This window comes from Pygocentrus nattereri, chromosome 23, assembly GCF_015220715.1.
Source record: "Pygocentrus nattereri isolate fPygNat1 chromosome 23, fPygNat1.pri, whole genome shotgun sequence".
Lineage (NCBI taxonomy): Eukaryota > Metazoa > Chordata > Actinopteri > Characiformes > Serrasalmidae > Pygocentrus > Pygocentrus nattereri.
In genome coordinates this window covers 680,001-700,000 of record NC_051233.1, presented here as the reverse complement: position 1 = coordinate 700,000, position 20,000 = coordinate 680,001, and the positions used below count along the sequence as shown (strand labels likewise).

The 20,000-nt window shown below is 42.5% G+C and overlaps 1 protein-coding gene across 1 annotated transcript in view; it reads right to left on the bottom strand.

Moving 5' to 3' along the window:
- Positions 1 to 20,000, bottom strand: part of senp3a (SUMO specific peptidase 3a) — a 33,404-nt gene that overhangs the window by 9,703 nt on the left and 3,701 nt on the right. The window contains exons 2-3 of the mRNA XM_037533195.1: positions 6,292 to 7,030; positions 838 to 990 (exon numbers count right to left, since the gene is read on the bottom strand). Of these exons, the coding sequence (XP_037389092.1) occupies positions 838 to 990; positions 6,292 to 6,925 (787 nt within the window). The 5' untranslated portion in view covers positions 6,926 to 7,030. The remainder of the gene's footprint in view (positions 1 to 837; positions 991 to 6,291; positions 7,031 to 20,000) is intronic.

The following is a 20,000-nucleotide window of genomic DNA, read 5'->3' as shown; positions in this document are numbered from 1 at the left end:
GCAACCACCTGGAACGCCATAGCAACTGCTTAGCAACACTAAAGGACCTAACAACATGGAACAATACAACAGCTAACAAGAAAACCACAAAAACCACCTTGGATACTGAAGAAACTGCTTAACAACACTCTAGCAACCACCTATCAACACCTTGGCGACTACCTGGAATACCATAGCAACCACACTTTAAAACCCAAGCAACCACATGGAACAAAATAGCAACCGCTTATCAACACTAAAGGATCAACCTAACAACAACATGGAACAATACAACAGCTAACAAATAAAACACAGCAACCACCTTGAATACTGAAGAAACCGCTTAGCAACACTCAAGCAACATTCTAGCAACCGCCTATCAAAACCCTGGCTACTACCTGGAAAACCATAGCAACCATGCTTTAAATCTCAAGCAACCACCTGGAACACCATAGCAACCACCTAACACCTCAGCAACCATTTAGCAACACCCAAGCATCAACCAGGCGACAACCTGAAACAATATAGCAACAACCAAGTAAACCACAGAAACCACCTCGGATACGTTTCAGTAACTGTGGCTGTTCTGGATAAACTGGATTATTCCGGTGTGTTGACGCTCCAGCTGCGTGTGAATGGAGGTTACTAGGAAACAGACATGACAACTGATTGTCGATCTAATAGGTTAAGATTTCCTAAATTAAAAACTGATTTTTAAATATATATATATATATATATATATATATATATATATAAATAAAAAAAAGACATGAATAAAAACCCCGAGAGTGTGGCGTGATGGCGGTAACGAGCTCCGCCCCGTGGGAGGAAGCACTGCAGTTATCGTCACAGGTCTACCTTGGACACAGGAGATGTGTTCACTGCTGAGCTGGTTCTGAGGGCTGGGCCGGTCACGGGCTGCCAGAGGACCGCAGGGGGAGCCCCGTCCTTCACCGTCCTCCCTGATGGAGCCGTCTTTACTGGCGGAGAGTCTGCTGGAGCTGCAGGAGTCTGAGGACCAGGAGGAAACAGCAGCTTTCAGTTCACACATCACCAACAGCACAGACCCACAAAGGGTGCTGATCAATAACCCATATCGGCTTTAATGGCCTGTCTGATCATTCAAACGATCACGCAAGCAAGACGCTGATTTTTATAGACTGGTGTTAGGTCTAGAAATCTGATGAAGAGGCTGGGATTTAGCTCAGAAATCAGATTCCTCAGTGCTGTGAACTCTTACTCTGATTTCTTTCTGATTCCCAAGTCTGAGCATGTGCGAAAACAGGTACACGGTACCAGAAAGAAGCGAACAGCAAGCTAAACCAAAGCGAAGCGAAGCTGAAACCAAATACATTCTCGATGAAATGAAGCACTTAAATATTCATGTTCTGACGATGTATGATCGTATTTTCAGGTAAAGCGATGCAAAGCCGCTCATAACCCAGAGTTTCCCCACTAACTAACTACACACTGCAGATTCATACTGGATTAAAATCACTCCACAATTATTACAGTCAGACTGTAAAACTACACACTGCAGATTCATACTGGATTAAAATCACTCCACAATTATTACCGTCAGACTGTAAAACTACACACTGCAGATTCATACTGGATTAAAATCACTCCATAATTATTACAGTCAGACTGTAAAACTACACACGCTGCAGATTCATACTGGATTAAAATCACTCCACAATTATTACCGTCAGACTGTAAAACTACACGCTGCAGATTCATACTGGATTAAAATCTCTCCACAATTATTACAGTCAGACTGTAAAACTACACGCTGCAGATTCATACTGGATTAAAATCACTCCACAATTATTACTGTCAGACCGTAAAACTACACGCTGCAGATTCATACTGGATTAAAATCACTCCACAATTATTACAGTCAAACTGTAAAACTACACACTGCAGATTCATACTGGATTAAAATCACTCCACAATTATTACCGTCAGACTGTAAAACTACACACACTGCAGATTCATACTGGATTAAAATCACTCCACAATTATTACAGTCAGACTGTAAAACTACACACACTGCAGATTCATACTGGATTAAAATCACTCCACAATTATTACAGTCAGACTGTAAAACTACACACACTGCAGATTCATACTGGATTAAAATCACTCCACAATTATTACCGTCAGACTGTAAAACTACACACTGCAGATTCATACTGGATTAAAATCACTCCACAATTATTACCGTCAGACTGTAAAACTACACGCTGCAGATTCATACTGGATTAAAATCACTCCACAATTATTACCGTCAGACTGTAAAACTACACGCTGCAGATTCATACTGGATTAAAATCACTCCACAATTATTACCGTCAGACTGTAAAACTACACGCTGCAGATTCATACTGGATTAAAATCACTCCACAATTATTACCGTCAGACTGTAAAACTACACTCTGCAGATTCATACTGGATTAAAATCACTCCACAATTATTACCGTCAGACTGTAAAACTACACACTGCAGATTCATACTGGATTAAAATCACTCCACAATTATTACCGTCAGACTGTAAAACTACACACTGCAGATTCATACTGGATTAAAATCACTCCACAATTATTACAGTCAGACTGTAAAACTACACACTGCAGATTCATACTGGATTAAAATCACTCCACAATTATTACTGTCAGACTGTAAAACTACACACTGCAGATTCATACTGGATTAAAATCACTCCACAATTATTACAGTCAGACTGTAAAACTACACACTGCAGATTCATACTGGATTAAAATCACTCCACAATTATTACAGTCAGACTGTAAAACTACACGCTGCAGATTCATACTGGATTAAAATCACTCCACAATTATTACAGTCAGACTGTAAAACTACACGCTGCAGATTCATACTGGATTAAAATCACTCCACAATTATTGCAGTCAGACTGTAAAACTACACGCTGCAGATTCATACTGGATTAAAATCACTCCACAATTATTGCAGTCAGACTGTAAAACTACACGCTGCAGATTCATACTGGATTAAAATCACTCCACAATTATTACAGTCAGACTGTAAAACTACACACTGCAGATTCATACTGGATTAAAATCACTCCACAATTATTACAGTCAGACTGTAAAACTACACACTGCAGATTCATACTGGATTAAAATCGCTCCACAATTATTACCGTCAGACTGTAAAACTACACGCTGCAGATTCATACTGGATTAAAATCACTCCACAATTATTACAGTCAGACTGTAAAACTACACGCTGCAGATTCATACTGGATTAAAATCACTCCACAATTATTACAGTTAGACTGTAAAACTACACACTGCAGATTCATACTGGATTAAAATCACTCCACAATTATTACAGTCAGACTGTAAAACTACACACTGCAGATTCATACTGGATTAAAATCACTCCACAATTATTACCGTCAGACTGTAAAACTACACACTGCAGATTCATACTGGATTAAAATCGCTCCACAATTATTACCGTCAGACTGTAAAACTACACGCTGCAGATTCATACTGGATTAAAATCACTCCACAATTATTACAGTCAGACTGTAAAACTACACGCTGCAGATTCATACTGGATTAAAATCACTCCACAATTATTACAGTTAGACTGTAAAACTACACGCTGCAGATTCATACTGGATTAAAATCACTCCACAATTATTACCGTCAGACTGTAAAACTACACGCTGCAGATTCATACTGGATTAAAATCACTCCACAATTATTACCGTCAGACTGTAAAACTACACATTGCAGATTCTTACTGGATTAAAATCACTCCACAATTATTACAGTCAGACTGTAAAACTACACGCTGCAGATTCATACTGGATTAAAATCACTCCACAATTATTACCGTCAGACTGTAAAACTACACACTGCAGATTCATACTGGATTAAAATCACTCCACAATTATTACAGTCAGACTGTAAAACTACACGCTGCAGATTCATACTGGATTAAAATCACTCGACAATTATTACCGTCAGACTGTAAAACTACACGCTGCAGATTCATACTGGATTAAAATCACTCCACAATTATTACAGTCAGACTGTAAAACTACACGCTGCAGATTCATACTGGATTAAAATCACTCCACAATTATTACAGTTAGACTGTAAAACTACACGCTGCAGATTCATACTGGATTAAAATCACTCCACAATTATTACAGTTAGACTGTAAAACTACACGCTGCAGATTCATACTGGATTAAAATCACTCCACAATTATTACAGTTAGACTGTAAAACTACACGCTGCAGATTCATACTGGATTAAAATCACTCCACAATTATTACCGTCAGACTGTAAAACTACACATTGCAGATTCTTACTGGATTAAAATCACTCCACAATTATTACCGTCAGACTGTAAAACTACACACTGCAGATTCATACTGGATTAAAATCACTCCACAATTATTACAGTCAGACTGTAAAACTACACGCTGCAGATTCATACTGGATTAAAATCACTCCACAATTATTACCGTCAGACTGTAAAACTACACACTGCAGATTCATACTGGATTAAAATCACTCCACAATTATTACAGTCAGACTGTAAAACTACACGCTGCAGATTCATACTGGATTAAAATCACTCCACAATTATTACAGTCAGACTGTAAAACTACACGCTGCAGATTCATACTGGATTAAAATCTCTCCACAATTATTACAGTCAGACTGTAAAACTACACGCTGCAGATTCATACTGGATTAAAATCACTCCACAATTATTACAGTCAGACTGTAAAACTACACACTGCAGATTCATACTGGATTAAAATCTCTCCACAATTATTACCATCAGACTGTAAAACTACACACTGCAGATTCATACTGGATTGAAATTGTTCAATTATTACAGTCAGACTGTAAAACTACACACTGCAGATTCATACTGGATTAAAATCACTCCACAATTATTACAGTCAGACTGTAAAACTACACGCTGCAGATTCATACTGGATTAAAATCTCTCCACAATTATTACAGTCAGACTGTAAAACTACACGCTGCAGATTCATACTGGATTAAAATCACTCCACAATTATTACAGTCAGACTGTAAAACTACACACTGCAGATTCATACTGGATTAAAATCTCTCCACAATTATTACCATCAGACTGTAAAACTACACACTGCAGATTCATACTGGATTGAAATTGTTCAATTATTACAGTCAGACTGTAAAACTACACACTGCAGATTCATACTGGATTAAAATCACTCCACAATTATTACAGTCAGACTGTAAAACTACACGCTGCAGATTCATACTGGATTAAAATCACTCCACAATTATTACAGTCAGACTGTAAAACTACACGCTGCAGATTCATACTGGATTAAAATCACTCCACAATTATTACAGTCAGACTGTAAAACTACACACTGCAGATTCATACTGGATTGAAATTGTTCAATTATTACAGTCAGACTGTAAAACTACACACTGCAGATTCATACTGGATTAAAATCACTCCACAATTATTAGAGTCAGACTGTAAAACTACACACTGCAGATTCATACTGGATTAAAATCACTCCACAATTATTACAGTCAGACTGTAAAACTACACACTGCAGATTCATACTGGATTAAAATCACTCCACAATTATTACAGTCAGACTGTAAAACTACACACTGCAGATTCATACTGGATTAAAATCTCTCCACAATTATTACAGTCAGACTGTAAAACTACACACTGCAGATTCATACTGGATTAAAATCACTCCACAATTATTACAGTCAGACTGTAAAACTACACACTGCAGATTCATACTGGATTAAAATCACTCCACAATTATTACAGTCAGACTGTAAAACTACAGTTGCTGCAGATTCATACTGGATTAAAATCACTCCACAATTATTACAGTCAGACTGTAAAACTACAGTTGCTGCAGATTCATACTGGATTAAAATCACTCCACAATTATTGCAGTCAGACTGTAAAACTACACACTGCAGATTCATACTGGATTAAAATCACTCCACAATTATTACCATCAGACTGTAAAACTACACGCTGCAGATTCATACTGGATTAAAATCACTCCACAATTATTACAGTCAGACTGTAAATCTACACACTGCAGATTCATACTGGATTAAAATCACTCCACAATTATTACAGTCAGACTGTAAAACTACACTCTGCAGATTCATACTGGATTAAAATCACTCCACAATTATTACAGTCAGACTGTAAAACTACACGCTGCAGATTCATACTGGATCGAAATTGTTCAATTATTACCTGCCGTCTCTCCGTCCGCACTGCGGGTCTCTCTGTGCATTAGCGCCCTGTCTGGTTGCCTCCTCCTTTTCCTCCATCGTGACCTCCTGAACCCCACAGCCCCAGCCCACTTCGCCCGCTGACGCCAGGTTCTCCACTGCTGCGCCAGCCGGAACCGAATGCTCATACACCTCCGGGTTCTGTGGCCCCACCAAGCCGGTCGACTCAAGCCTGGCCCATCAGGCCAGGTCTGGACGGCGTAGTCAGGAAAGTCCCTGGCTTTGAGGCCTGCCTGATTACGCAGCGGCTGCAGGGCCTCTAGCAACACGCAGTTTTCCTCACTTTCGGAGTTTCCACGGAAACTTTCATCCTCGTCTGCCTCCTCATCCATTTCTTCATCTTCTTCATCAATCTCTTCCTCCTCCTCCTCCTCTTCCTCAGGTACGGTGTACTCTGACCCCCACAGGCCAACGTCCTCCACTCCGCGACTCAGTTTGAGCTGAGCCGGGCTGGGCACATACTGGGTCGCCACAGGGTCCATTAGATGCCCCCCACCAATAGCACCCCCGCTGGCGGCAGTGCCATCTTCGCCCGCCGATAGCATGAGCTCATTGGGCCAGTGCGTCTGTGCTAGACCGCTAGCACTGTCCCTCATGGTCCACGGGCACCCCACCACCTCCGCCAGCCTGACTCCACACCAACACTAATACAGCGCAACAGCCGGCCAAAAGGGGGTCTCACACTGGCACAGGAATTCAGACTGAAAAAGAGGAAAAAAAGATGACAATAATAAAATAACAGAATAACTCAATATGAACATTACAGGGCTTTTTAAATGAAACAGTAGAAGCCGTATCGCCCCCTACGCTTCCTGTAGTGTATTACAGTCTGTCAGAGCGACTGTGTGGATCATCTCAACATTACAGGGCTTTTTAAATGAAACAGTAGAAGCCGTATCGCCCCCTACGCTTCCTGTAGTGTATTACAGTCTGTCAGAGCGACTGTGTGGATCATCTGAACATTACAGGGCTTTTTAAATGAAACAGTAGAAGCCGTATCGCCCCCTACGCTTCCTGTAGTGTATTACAGTCTGTCAGAGCGACTGTGTGGATCATCTGAACATTACAGGGCTTTTTAAATGAAACAGTAGAAGCCGTATCGCCCCCTACGCTTCCTGTAGTGTATTACAGTCTGTCAGAGCGACTGTGTGGATCATCTGAACATTACAGGGCTTTTTAAATGAAACAGTAGAAGCCGTATCGCCCCCTACGCTTCCTGTAGTGTATTACAGTCTGTCAGAGCGACTGTGTGGATCATCTGAACATTACAGGGCTTTTTAAATGAAACAGTAGAAGCCGTATCGCCCCCTACGCTTCCTGTAGTGTATTACAGTCTGTCAGAGCGACTGTGTGGATCATCTGAACATTACAGGGCTTTTTAAATGAAACAGTAGAAGCCGTATCGCCCCCTACGCTTCCTGTAGTGTATTACAGTCTGTCAGAGCGACTGTGTGGATCATCTGAACATTACAGGGCTTTTTAAATGAAACAGTAGAAGCCGTATCGCCCCCTACGCTTCCTGTAGTGTATTACAGTCTGTCAGAGCGACTGTGTGGATCATCTGAACATTACAGGGCTTTTTAAATGAAACAGTAGAAGCCGTATCGCCCCCTACGCTTCCTGTAGTGTATTACAGTCTGTCAGAGCGACTGTGTGGATCATCTGAACATTACAGGGCTTTTTAAATGAAACAGTAGAAGCCGTATCGCCCCCTACGCTTCCTGTAGTGTATTACAGTCTGTCAGAGCGACTGTGTGGATCATCTGAACATTACAGGGCTTTTTAAATGAAACAGTAGAAGCCGTATCGCCCCCTACGCTTCCTGTAGTGTATTACAGTCTGTCAGAGCGACTGTGTGGATCATCTGAACATTACAGGGCTTTTTAAATGAAACAGTAGAAGCCGTATCGCCCCCTACGCTTCCTGTAGTGTATTACAGTCTGTCAGAGCGACTGTGTGGATCATCTGAACATTACAGGGCTTTTTAAATGAAACAGTAGAAGCCGTATCGCCCCCTACGCTTCCTGTAGTGTATTACAGTCTGTCAGAGCGACTGTGTGGATCATCTGAACATTACAGGGCTTTTTAAATGAAACAGTAGAAGCCGTATCGCCCCCTACGCTTCCTGTAGTGTATTACAGTCTGTCAGAGCGACTGTGTGGATCATCTGAACATTACAGGGCTTTTTAAATGAAACAGTAGAAGCCGTATCGCCCCCTACGCTTCCTGTAGTGTATTACAGTCTGTCAGAGCGACTGTGTGGATCATCTGAACATTACAGGGCTTTTTAAATGAAACAGTAGAAGCCGTATCGCCCCCTACGCTTCCTGTAGTGTATTACAGTCTGTCAGAGCGACTGTGTGGATCATCTGAACATTACAGGGCTTTTTAAATGAAACAGTAGAAGCCGTATCGCCCCCTACGCTTCCTGTAGTGTATTACAGTCTGTCAGAGCGACTGTGTGGATCATCTGAACATTACAGGGCTTTTTAAATGAAACAGTAGAAGCCGTATCGCCCCCTACGCTTCCTGTAGTGTATTACAGTCTGTCAGAGCGACTGTGTGGATCATCTGAACATTACAGGGCTTTTTAAATGAAACAGTAGAAGCCGTATCGCCCCCTACGCTTCCTGTAGTGTATTACAGTCTGTCAGAGCGACTGTGTGGATCATCTGAACATTACAGGGCTTTTTAAATGAAACAGTAGAAGCCGTATCGCCCCCTACGCTTCCTGTAGTGTATTACAGTCTGTCAGAGCGACTGTGTGGATCATCTGAACATTACAGGGCTTTTTAAATGAAACAGTAGAAGCCGTATCGCCCCCTACGCTTCCTGTAGTGTATTACAGTCTGTCAGAGCGACTGTGTGGATCATCTGAACATTACAGGGCTTTTTAAATGAAACAGTAGAAGCCGTATCGCCCCCTACGCTTCCTGTAGTGTATTACAGTCTGTCAGAGCGACTGTGTGGATCATCTGAACATTACAGGGCTTTTTAAATGAAACAGTAGAAGCCGTATCGCCCCCTACGCTTCCTGTAGTGTATTACAGTCTGTCAGAGCGACTGTGTGGATCATCTGAACATTACAGGGCTTTTTAAATGAAACAGTAGAAGCCGTATCGCCCCCTACGCTTCCTGTAGTGTATTACAGTCTGTCAGAGCGACTGTGTGGATCATCTGAACATTACAGGGCTTTTTAAATGAAACAGTAGAAGCCGTATCGCCCCCTACGCTTCCTGTAGTGTATTACAGTCTGTCAGAGCGACTGTGTGGATCATCTGAACATTACAGGGCTTTTTAAATGAAACAGTAGAAGCCGTATCGCCCCCTACGCTTCCTGTAGTGTATTACAGTCTGTCAGAGCGACTGTGTGGATCATCTGAACATTACAGGGCTTTTTAAATGAAACAGTAGAAGCCGTATCGCCCCCTACGCTTCCTGTAGTGTATTACAGTCTGTCAGAGCGACTGTGTGGATCATCTGAACATTACAGGGCTTTTTAAATGAAACAGTAGAAGCCGTATCGCCCCCTACGCTTCCTGTAGTGTATTACAGTCTGTCAGAGCGACTGTGTGGATCATCTGAACATTACAGGGCTTTTTAAATGAAACAGTAGAAGCCGTATCGCCCCCTACGCTTCCTGTAGTGTATTACAGTCTGTCAGAGCGACTGTGTGGATCATCTGAACATTACAGGGCTTTTTAAATGAAACAGTAGAAGCCGTATCGCCCCCTACGCTTCCTGTAGTGTATTACAGTCTGTCAGAGCGACTGTGTGGATCATCTGAACATTACAGGGCTTTTTAAATGAAACAGTAGAAGCCGTATCGCCCCCTACGCTTCCTGTAGTGTATTACAGTCTGTCAGAGCGACTGTGTGGATCATCTGAACATTACAGGGCTTTTTAAATGAAACAGTAGAAGCCGTATCGCCCCCTACGCTTCCTGTAGTGTATTACAGTCTGTCAGAGCGACTGTGTGGATCATCTGAACATTACAGGGCTTTTTAAATGAAACAGTAGAAGCCGTATCGCCCCCTACGCTTCCTGTAGTGTATTACAGTCTGTCAGAGCGACTGTGTGGATCATCTGAACATTACAGGGCTTTTTAAATGAAACAGTAGAAGCCGTATCGCCCCCTACGCTTCCTGTAGTGTATTACAGTCTGTCAGAGCGACTGTGTGGATCATCTGAACATTACAGGGCTTTTTAAATGAAACAGTAGAAGCCGTATCGCCCCCTACGCTTCCTGTAGTGTATTACAGTCTGTCAGAGCGACTGTGTGGATCATCTGAACATTACAGGGCTTTTTAAATGAAACAGTAGAAGCCGTATCGCCCCCTACGCTTCCTGTAGTGTATTACAGTCTGTCAGAGCGACTGTGTGGATCATCTGAACATTACAGGGCTTTTTAAATGAAACAGTAGAAGCCGTATCGCCCCCTACGCTTCCTGTAGTGTATTACAGTCTGTCAGAGCGACTGTGTGGATCATCTGAACATTACAGGGCTTTTTAAATGAAACAGTAGAAGCCGTATCGCCCCCTACGCTTCCTGTAGTGTATTACAGTCTGTCAGAGCGACTGTGTGGATCATCTGAACATTACAGGGCTTTTTAAATGAAACAGTAGAAGCCGTATCGCCCCCTACGCTTCCTGTAGTGTATTACAGTCTGTCAGAGCGACTGTGTGGATCATCTGAACATTACAGGGCTTTTTAAATGAAACAGTAGAAGCCGTATCGCCCCCTACGCTTCCTGTAGTGTATTACAGTCTGTCAGAGCGACTGTGTGGATCATCTGAACATTACAGGCTTTTTAAATGAAACAGTAGAAGCCGTATCGCCCCCTACGCTTCCTGTAGTGTATTACAGTCTGTCAGAGCGACTGTGTGGATCATCTGAACATTACAGGGCTTTTTAAATGAAACAGTAGAAGCCGTATCGCCCCCTACGCTTCCTGTAGTGTATTACAGTCTGTCAGAGCGACTGTGTGGATCATCTGAACATTACAGAGGCTTTTTAAATGAAACAGTAGAAGCCGTATCGCCCCCTACGCTTCCTGTAGTGTATTACAGTCTGTCAGAGCGACTGTGTGGATCATCTGAACATTACAGAGCTTTTTAAATGAAACAGTAGAAGCCGTATCGCCCCCTACGCTTCCTGTAGTGTATTACAGTCTGTCAGAGCGACTGTGTGGATCATCTGAACATTACAGGCTTTTTAAATGAAACAGTAGAAGCCGTATCGCCCCCTACGCTTCCTGTAGTGTATTACAGTCTGTCAGAGCGACTGTGTGGATCATCTGAACATTACAGGGCTTTTTAAATGAAACAGTAGAAGCCGTATCGCCCCCTACGCTTCCTGTAGTGTATTACAGTCTGTCAGAGCGACTGTGTGGATCATCTGAACATTACAGAGCTTTTTAAATGAAACAGTAGAAGCCGTATCGCCCCCTACGCTTCCTGTAGTGTATTACAGTCTGTCAGAGCGACTGTGTGGATCATCTGAACATTACAGAGCTTTTTAAATGAAACAGTAGAAGCCGTATCGCCCCCTACGCTTCCTGTAGTGTATTACAGTCTGTCAGAGCGACTGTGTGGATCATCTGAACATTACAGAGCTTTTTAAATGAAACAGTAGAAGCCGTATCGCCCCCTACGCTTCCTGTAGTGTATTACAGTCTGTCAGAGCGACTGTGTGGATCATCTGAACATTACAGAGCTTTTTAAATGAAACAGTAGAAGCCGTATCGCCCCCTACGCTTCCTGTAGTGTATTACAGTCTGTCAGAGCGACTGTGTGGATCATATGAACATTACAGAGCTTTTTAAATGAAACAGTAGAAGCCGTATCGCCCCCTACGCTTCCTGTAGTGTATTACAGTCTGTCAGAGCGACTGTGTGGATCATATGAACATTACAGAGCTTTTTAAATGAAACAGTAGAAGCCGTATCGCCCCCTACGCTTCCTGTAGTGTATTACAGTCTGTCAGAGCGACTGTGTGGATCATATGAACATTACAGAGCTTTTTAAATGAAACAGTAGAAGCCGTATCGCCCCCTACGCTTCCTGTAGTGTATTACAGTCTGTCAGAGCGACTGTGTGGATCATATGAACATTACAGAGCTTTTTAAATGAAACAGTAGAAGCCGTATCGCCCCCTACGCTTCCTGTAGTGTATTACAGTCTGTCAGAGCGACTGTGTGGATCATATGAACATTACAGAGCTTTTTAAATGAAACAGTAGAAGCCGTATCGCCCCCTACGCTTCCTGTAGTGTATTACAGTCTGTCAGAGCGACTGTGTGGATCATATGAACATTAGAGAGCTTTTTAAATGAAACAGTAGAAGCCGTATCGCCCCCTACGCTTCCTGTAGTGTATTACAGTCTGTCAGAGCGACTGTGTGGATCATATGAACATTACAGAGCTTTTTAAATGAAACAGTAGAAGCCGTATCGCCCCCTACGCTTCCTGTAGTGTATTACAGTCTGTCAGAGCGACTGTGTGGATCATATGAACATTACAGAGCTTTTTAAATGAAACAGTAGAAGCCGTATCGCCCCCTACGCTTCCTGTAGTGTATTACAGTCTGTCAGAGCGACTGTGTGGATCATATGAACATTACAGAGCTTTTTAAATGAAACAGTAGAAGCCGTATCGCCCCCTACGCTTCCTGTAGTGTATTACAGTCTGTCAGAGCGACTGTGTGGATCATATGAACATTACAGAGCTTTTTAAATGAAACAGTAGAAGCCGTATCGCCCCCTACGCTTCCTGTAGTGTATTACAGTCTGTCAGAGCGACTGTGTGGATCATATGAACATTACAGAGCTTTTTAAATGAAACAGTAGAAGCCGTATCGCCCCCTACGCTTCCTGTAGTGTATTACAGTCTGTCAGAGCGACTGTGTGGATCATATGAACATTACAGAGCTTTTTAAATGAAACAGTAGAAGCCGTATCGCCCCCTACGCTTCCTGTAGTGTATTACAGTCTGTCAGAGCGACTGTGTGGATCATATGAACATTACAGAGCTTTTTAAATGAAACAGTAGAAGCCGTATCGCCCCCTACGCTTCCTGTAGTGTATTACAGTCTGTCAGAGCGACTGTGTGGATCATATGAACATTACAGAGCTTTTTAAATGAAACAGTAGAAGCCGTATCGCCCCCTACGCTTCCTGTAGTGTATTACAGTCTGTCAGAGCGACTGTGTGGATCATATGAACATTACAGAGCTTTTTAAATGAAACAGTAGAAGCCGTATCGCCCCCTACGCTTCCTGTAGTGTATTACAGTCTGTCAGAGCGACTGTGTGGATCATATGAACATTACAGAGCTTTTTAAATGAAACAGTAGAAGCCGTATCGCCCCCTACGCTTCCTGTAGTGTATTACAGTCTGTCAGAGCGACTGTGTGGATCATATGAACATTACAGAGCTTTTTAAATGAAACAGTAGAAGCCGTATCGCCCCCTACGCTTCCTGTAGTGTATTACAGTCTGTCAGAGCGACTGTGTGGATCATATGAACATTACAGAGCTTTTTAAATGAAACAGTAGAAGCCGTATCGCCCCCTACGCTTCCTGTAGTGTATTACAGTCTGTCAGAGCGACTGTGTGGATCATATGAACATTACAGAGCTTTTTAAATGAAACAGTAGAAGCCGTATCGCCCCCTACGCTTCCTGTAGTGTATTACAGTCTGTCAGAGCGACTGTGTGGATCATATGAACATTACAGAGCTTTTTAAATGAAACAGTAGAAGCCGTATCGCCCCCTACGCTTCCTGTAGTGTATTACAGTCTGTCAGAGCGACTGTGTGGATCATATGAACATTACAGAGCTTTTTAAATGAAACAGTAGAAGCCGTATCGCCCCCTACGCTTCCTGTAGTGTATTACAGTCTGTCAGAGCGACTGTGTGGATCATATGAACATTACAGAGCTTTTTAAATGAAACAGTAGAAGCCGTATCGCCCCCTACGCTTCCTGTAGTGTATTACAGTCTGTCAGAGCGACTGTGTGGATCATATGAACATTACAGAGCTTTTTAAATGAAACAGTAGAAGCCGTATCGCCCCCTACGCTTCCTGTAGTGTATTACAGTCTGTCAGAGCGACTGTGTGGATCATATGAACATTACAGAGCTTTTTAAATGAAACAGTAGAAGCCGTATCGCCCCCTACGCTTCCTGTAGTGTATTACAGTCTGTCAGAGCGACTGTGTGGATCATATGAACATTACAGAGCTTTTTAAATGAAACAGTAGAAGCCGTATCGCCCCCTACGCTTCCTGTAGTGTATTACAGTCTGTCAGAGCGACTGTGTGGATCATATGAACATTACAGAGCTTTTTAAATGAAACAGTAGAAGCCGTATCGCCCCCTACGCTTCCTGTAGTGTATTACAGTCTGTCAGAGCGACTGTGTGGATCATATGAACATTACAGAGCTTTTTAAATGAAACAGTAGAAGCCGTATCGCCCCCTGCGCTTCCTGTAGTGTATTACAGTCTGTCAGAGCGACTGTGTGGATCATATGAACATTACAGAGCTTTTTAAATGAAACAGTAGAAGCCGTATCGCCCCCTGCGCTTCCTGTAGTGTATTACAGTCTGTCAGAGCGACTGTGTGGATCATATGAACATTACAGAGCTTTTTAAATGAAACAGTAGAAGCCGTATCGCCCCCTGCGCTTCCTGTAGTGTATTACAGTCTGTCAGAGCGACTGTGTGGATCATATGAACATTACAGAGCTTTTTAAATGAAACAGTAGAAGCCGTATCGCCCCCTGCGCTTCCTGTAGTGTATTACAGTCTGTCAGAGCGACTGTGTGGATCATATGAACATTACAGAGCTTTTTAAATGAAACAGTAGAAGCCGTATCGCCCCCTGCGCTTCCTGTAGTGTATTACAGTCTGTCAGAGCGACTGTGTGGATCATATGAACATTACAGAGCTTTTTAAATGAAACAGTAGAAGCCGTATCGCCCCCTGCGCTTCCTGTAGTGTATTACAGTCTGTCAGAGCGACTGTGTGGATCATATGAACATTACAGAGCTTTTTAAATGAAACAGTAGAAGCCGTATCGCCCCCTGCGCTTCCTGTAGTGTATTACAGTCTGTCAGAGCGACTGTGTGGATCATATGAACATTACAGAGCTTTTTAAATGAAACAGTAGAAGCCGTATCGCCCCCTGCGCTTCCTGTAGTGTATTACAGTCTGTCAGAGCGACTGTGTGGATCATATGAACATTACAGAGCTTTTTAAATGAAACAGTAGAAGCCGTATCGCCCCCTACGCTTCCTGTAGTGTATTACAGTCTGTCAGAGCGACTGTGTGGATCATATGAACATTACAGAGCTTTTTAAATGAAACAGTAGAAGCCGTATCGCCCCCTACGCTTCCTGTAGTGTATTACAGTCTGTCAGAGCGACTGTGTGGATCATATGAACATTACAGAGCTTTTTAAATGAAACAGTAGAAGCCGTATCGCCCCCTACGCTTCCTGTAGTGTATTACAGTCTGTCAGAGCGACTGTGTGGATCATATGATCATTACAGAGCTTTTTAAATGAAACAGTAGAAGCCGTATCGCCCCCTACGCTTCCTGTAGTGTATTACAGTCTGTCAGAGCGACTGTGTGGATCATATGAACATTACAGAGCTTTTTAAATGAAACAGTAGAAGCCGTATCGCCCCCTACGCTTCCTGTAGTGTATTACAGTCTGTCAGAGCGACTGTGTGGATCATATGAACATTACAGAGCTTTTTAAATGAAACAGTAGAAGCCGTATCGCCCCCTACGCTTCCTGTAGTGTATTACAGTCTGTCAGAGCGACTGTGTGGATCATATGAACATTACAGAGCTTTTTAAATGAAACAGTAGAAGCCGTATCGCCCCCTACGCTTCCTGTAGTGTATTACAGTCTGTCAGAGCGACTGTGTGGATCATATGAACATTACAGAGCTTTTTAAATGAAACAGTAGAAGCCGTATCGCCCCCTACGCTTCCTGTAGTGTATTACAGTCTGTCAGAGCGACTGTGTGGATCATATGAACATTACAGAGCTTTTTAAATGAAACAGTAGAAGCCGTATCGCCCCCTACGCTTCCTGTAGTGTATTACAGTCTGTCAGAGCGACTGTGTGGATCATATGAACATTACAGAGCTTTTTAAATGAAACAGTAGAAGCCGTATCGCCCCCTACGCTTCCTGTAGTGTATTACAGTCTGTCAGAGCGACTGTGTGGATCATATGAACATTACAGAGCTTTTTAAATGAAACAGTAGAAGCCGTATCGCCCCCTACGCTTCCTGTAGTGTATTACAGTCTGTCAGAGCGACTGTGTGGATCATATGAACATTATAGAGCTTTTTAAATGAAACAGTAGAAGCCGTATCGCCCCCTACGCTTCCTGTAGTGTATTACAGTCTGTCAGAGCGACTGTGTGGATCATATGAACATTATAGAGCTTTTTAAATGAAACAGTAGAAGCCGTATCGCCCCCTACGCTTCCTGTAGTGTATTACAGTCTGTCAGAGCGACTGTGTGGATCATATGAACATTATAGAGCTTTTTAAATGAAACAGTAGAAGCCGTATCGCCCCCTACGCTTCCTGTAGTGTATTACAGTCTGTCAGAGCGACTGTGTGGATCATATGAACATTATAGAGCTTTTTAAATGAAACAGTAGAAGCCGTATCGCCCCCTACGCTTCCTGTAGTGTATTACAGTCTGTCAGAGCGACTGTGTGGATCATATGAACATTATAGAGCTTTTTAAATGAAACAGTAGAAGCCGTATCGCCCCCTACGCTTCCTGTAGTGTATTACAGTCTGTCAGAGCGACTGTGTGGATCATATGAACATTATAGAGCTTTTTAAATGAAACAGTAGAAGCCGTATCGCCCCCTACGCTTCCTGTAGTGTATTACAGTCTGTCAGAGCGACTGTGTGGATCATATGAACATTATAGAGCTTTTTAAATGAAACAGTAGAAGCCGTATCGCCCCCTACGCTTCCTGTAGTGTATTACAGTCTGTCAGAGCGACTGTGTGGATCATATGAACATTATAGAGCTTTTTAAATGAAACAGTAGAAGCCGTATCGCCCCCTACGCTTCCTGTAGTGTATTACAGTCTGTCAGAGCGACTGTGTGGATCATATGAACATTATAGAGCTTTTTAAATGAAACAGTAGAAGCCGTATCGCCCCCTACGCTTCCTGTAGTGTATTACAGTCTGTCAGAGCGACTGTGTGGATCATATGAACATTATAGAGCTTTTTAAATGAAACAGTAGAAGCCGTATCGCCCCCTACGCTTCCTGTAGTGTATTACAGTCTGTCAGAGCGACTGTGTGGATCATATGAACATTATAGAGCTTTTTAAATGAAACAGTAGAAGCCGTATCGCCCCCTACGCTTCCTGTAGTGTATTACAGTCTGTCAGAGCGACTGTGTGGATCATATGAACATTATAGAGCTTTTTAAATGAAACAGTAGAAGCCGTATCGCCCCCTACGCTTCCTGTAGTGTATTACAGTCTGTCAGAGCGACTGTGTGGATCATATGAACATTATAGAGCTTTTTAAATGAAACAGTAGAAGCCGTATCGCCCCCTACGCTTCCTGTAGTGTATTACAGTCTGTCAGAGCGACTGTGTGGATCATATGAACATTATAGAGCTTTTTAAATGAAACAGTAGAAGCCGTATCGCCCCCTACGCTTCCTGTAGTGTATTACAGTCTGTCAGAGCGACTGTGTGGATCATATGAACATTATAGAGCTTTTTAAATGAAACAGTAGAAGCCGTATCGCCCCCTACGCTTCCTGTAGTGTATTACAGTCTGTCAGAGCGACTGTGTGGATCATATGAACATTATAGAGCTTTTTAAATGAAACAGTAGAAGCCGTATCGCCCCCTACGCTTCCTGTAGTGTATTACAGTCTGTCAGAGCGACTGTGTGGATCATATGAACATTATAGAGCTTTTTAAATGAAACAGTAGAAGCCGTATCGCCCCCTACGCTTCCTGTAGTGTATTACAGTCTGTCAGAGCGACTGTGTGGATCATATGAACATTATAGAGCTTTTTAAATGAAACAGTAGAAGCCGTATCGCCCCCTACGCTTCCTGTAGTGTATTACAGTCTGTCAGAGCGACTGTGTGGATCATATGAACATTATAGAGCTTTTTAAATGAAACAGTAGAAGCCGTATCGCCCCCTACGCTTCCTGTAGTGTATTACAGTCTGTCAGAGCGACTGTGTGGATCATATGAACATTATAGAGCTTTTTAAATGAAACAGTAGAAGCCGTATCGCCCCCTACGCTTCCTGTAGTGTATTACAGTCTGTCAGAGCGACTGTGTGGATCATATGAACATTATAGAGCTTTTTAAATGAAACAGTAGAAGCCGTATCGCCCCCTACGCTTCCTGTAGTGTATTACAGTCTGTCAGAGCGACTGTGTGGATCATATGAACATTATAGAGCTTTTTAAATGAAACAGTAGAAGCCGTATCGCCCCCTACGCTTCCTGTAGTGTATTACAGTCTGTCAGAGCGACTGTGTGGATCATATGAACATTATAGAGCTTTTTAAATGAAACAGTAGAAGCCGTATCGCCCCCTACGCTTCCTGTAGTGTATTACAGTCTGTCAGAGCGACTGTGTGGATCATAACATTATACAGCACTGTCATTTTTAGTCAATAAGTCATATACCCACTTAATGAACATTAGTTATTTACCACATTAGTGGTAAAAAATAAAGCATAAAAAAATAAAAGTCTTGCCCAAGTTTTGGTTTATCAATAAAATGTCATGTTTGTTGTATCTTGTGTGCATTTAGCCTCCCTAACTTTCAGCTCCCTGATGGACCTTCTCCGCTGCTTTGTTGTTATAATTATTCCGGTTTTGAATTATTCCGCGGCTCCGCCTCTCCACCACGCTGTGAGGGGTTGTTTAAGGGAAATCTTCCATGATGATAAATTTCTGCATAAATGCATTATTTTTCAGTTCTTCTGCTTCTACACTGTGGAGCTCAGTTCAGCTTTTATTAGACAGTCGAGGTCAGAGCTCAGTTTTAATAAACAGCTGAAACGCGTCTCTTTAACTCGGAGCTTCAGTAAAACTCCACGTCTCTTCGCTCTTTATCTCTCTGATCTGTGTTATTGTCTCATATGGTCTTAAAGCACGTTCAGCTGCCACTGGCATGAAAAATGCTATAAAAATAAAGATGAACCCAAAACAAGCATGATAATGCAGATTTCTACAACAGTTCAGGTATAAAAACAGTTTTAGCATTAGTTTTAGTTTATCGAGTTTCTAAAGAACTCGTGTGCGTGACTGCACTTCTAGATACATTCGTATACACCATCACTCCATCCTCTGGACCTGCCACCCCACCTGTCTGACTGTTACCCCACTCACCCGCCATATCACCCCACCTGTCTGACTGTTACCCCACTCACCCGCCATATTACCCCACCTGTCTGACTGTTACCCCACTCACCTGCCATATTACCCCACCTGTCTGACTGTTTCCCCACTCACCTGCCATATCACCCCAGCTGTCTGACTGTTACCTCATTGATCTCTTTCTCTGCCACTTTACGCCCTTTAACTGCTGCTGCACTCAGCACTTTAACTTTAGACTCACACATTGCACATTGTAAGGTTT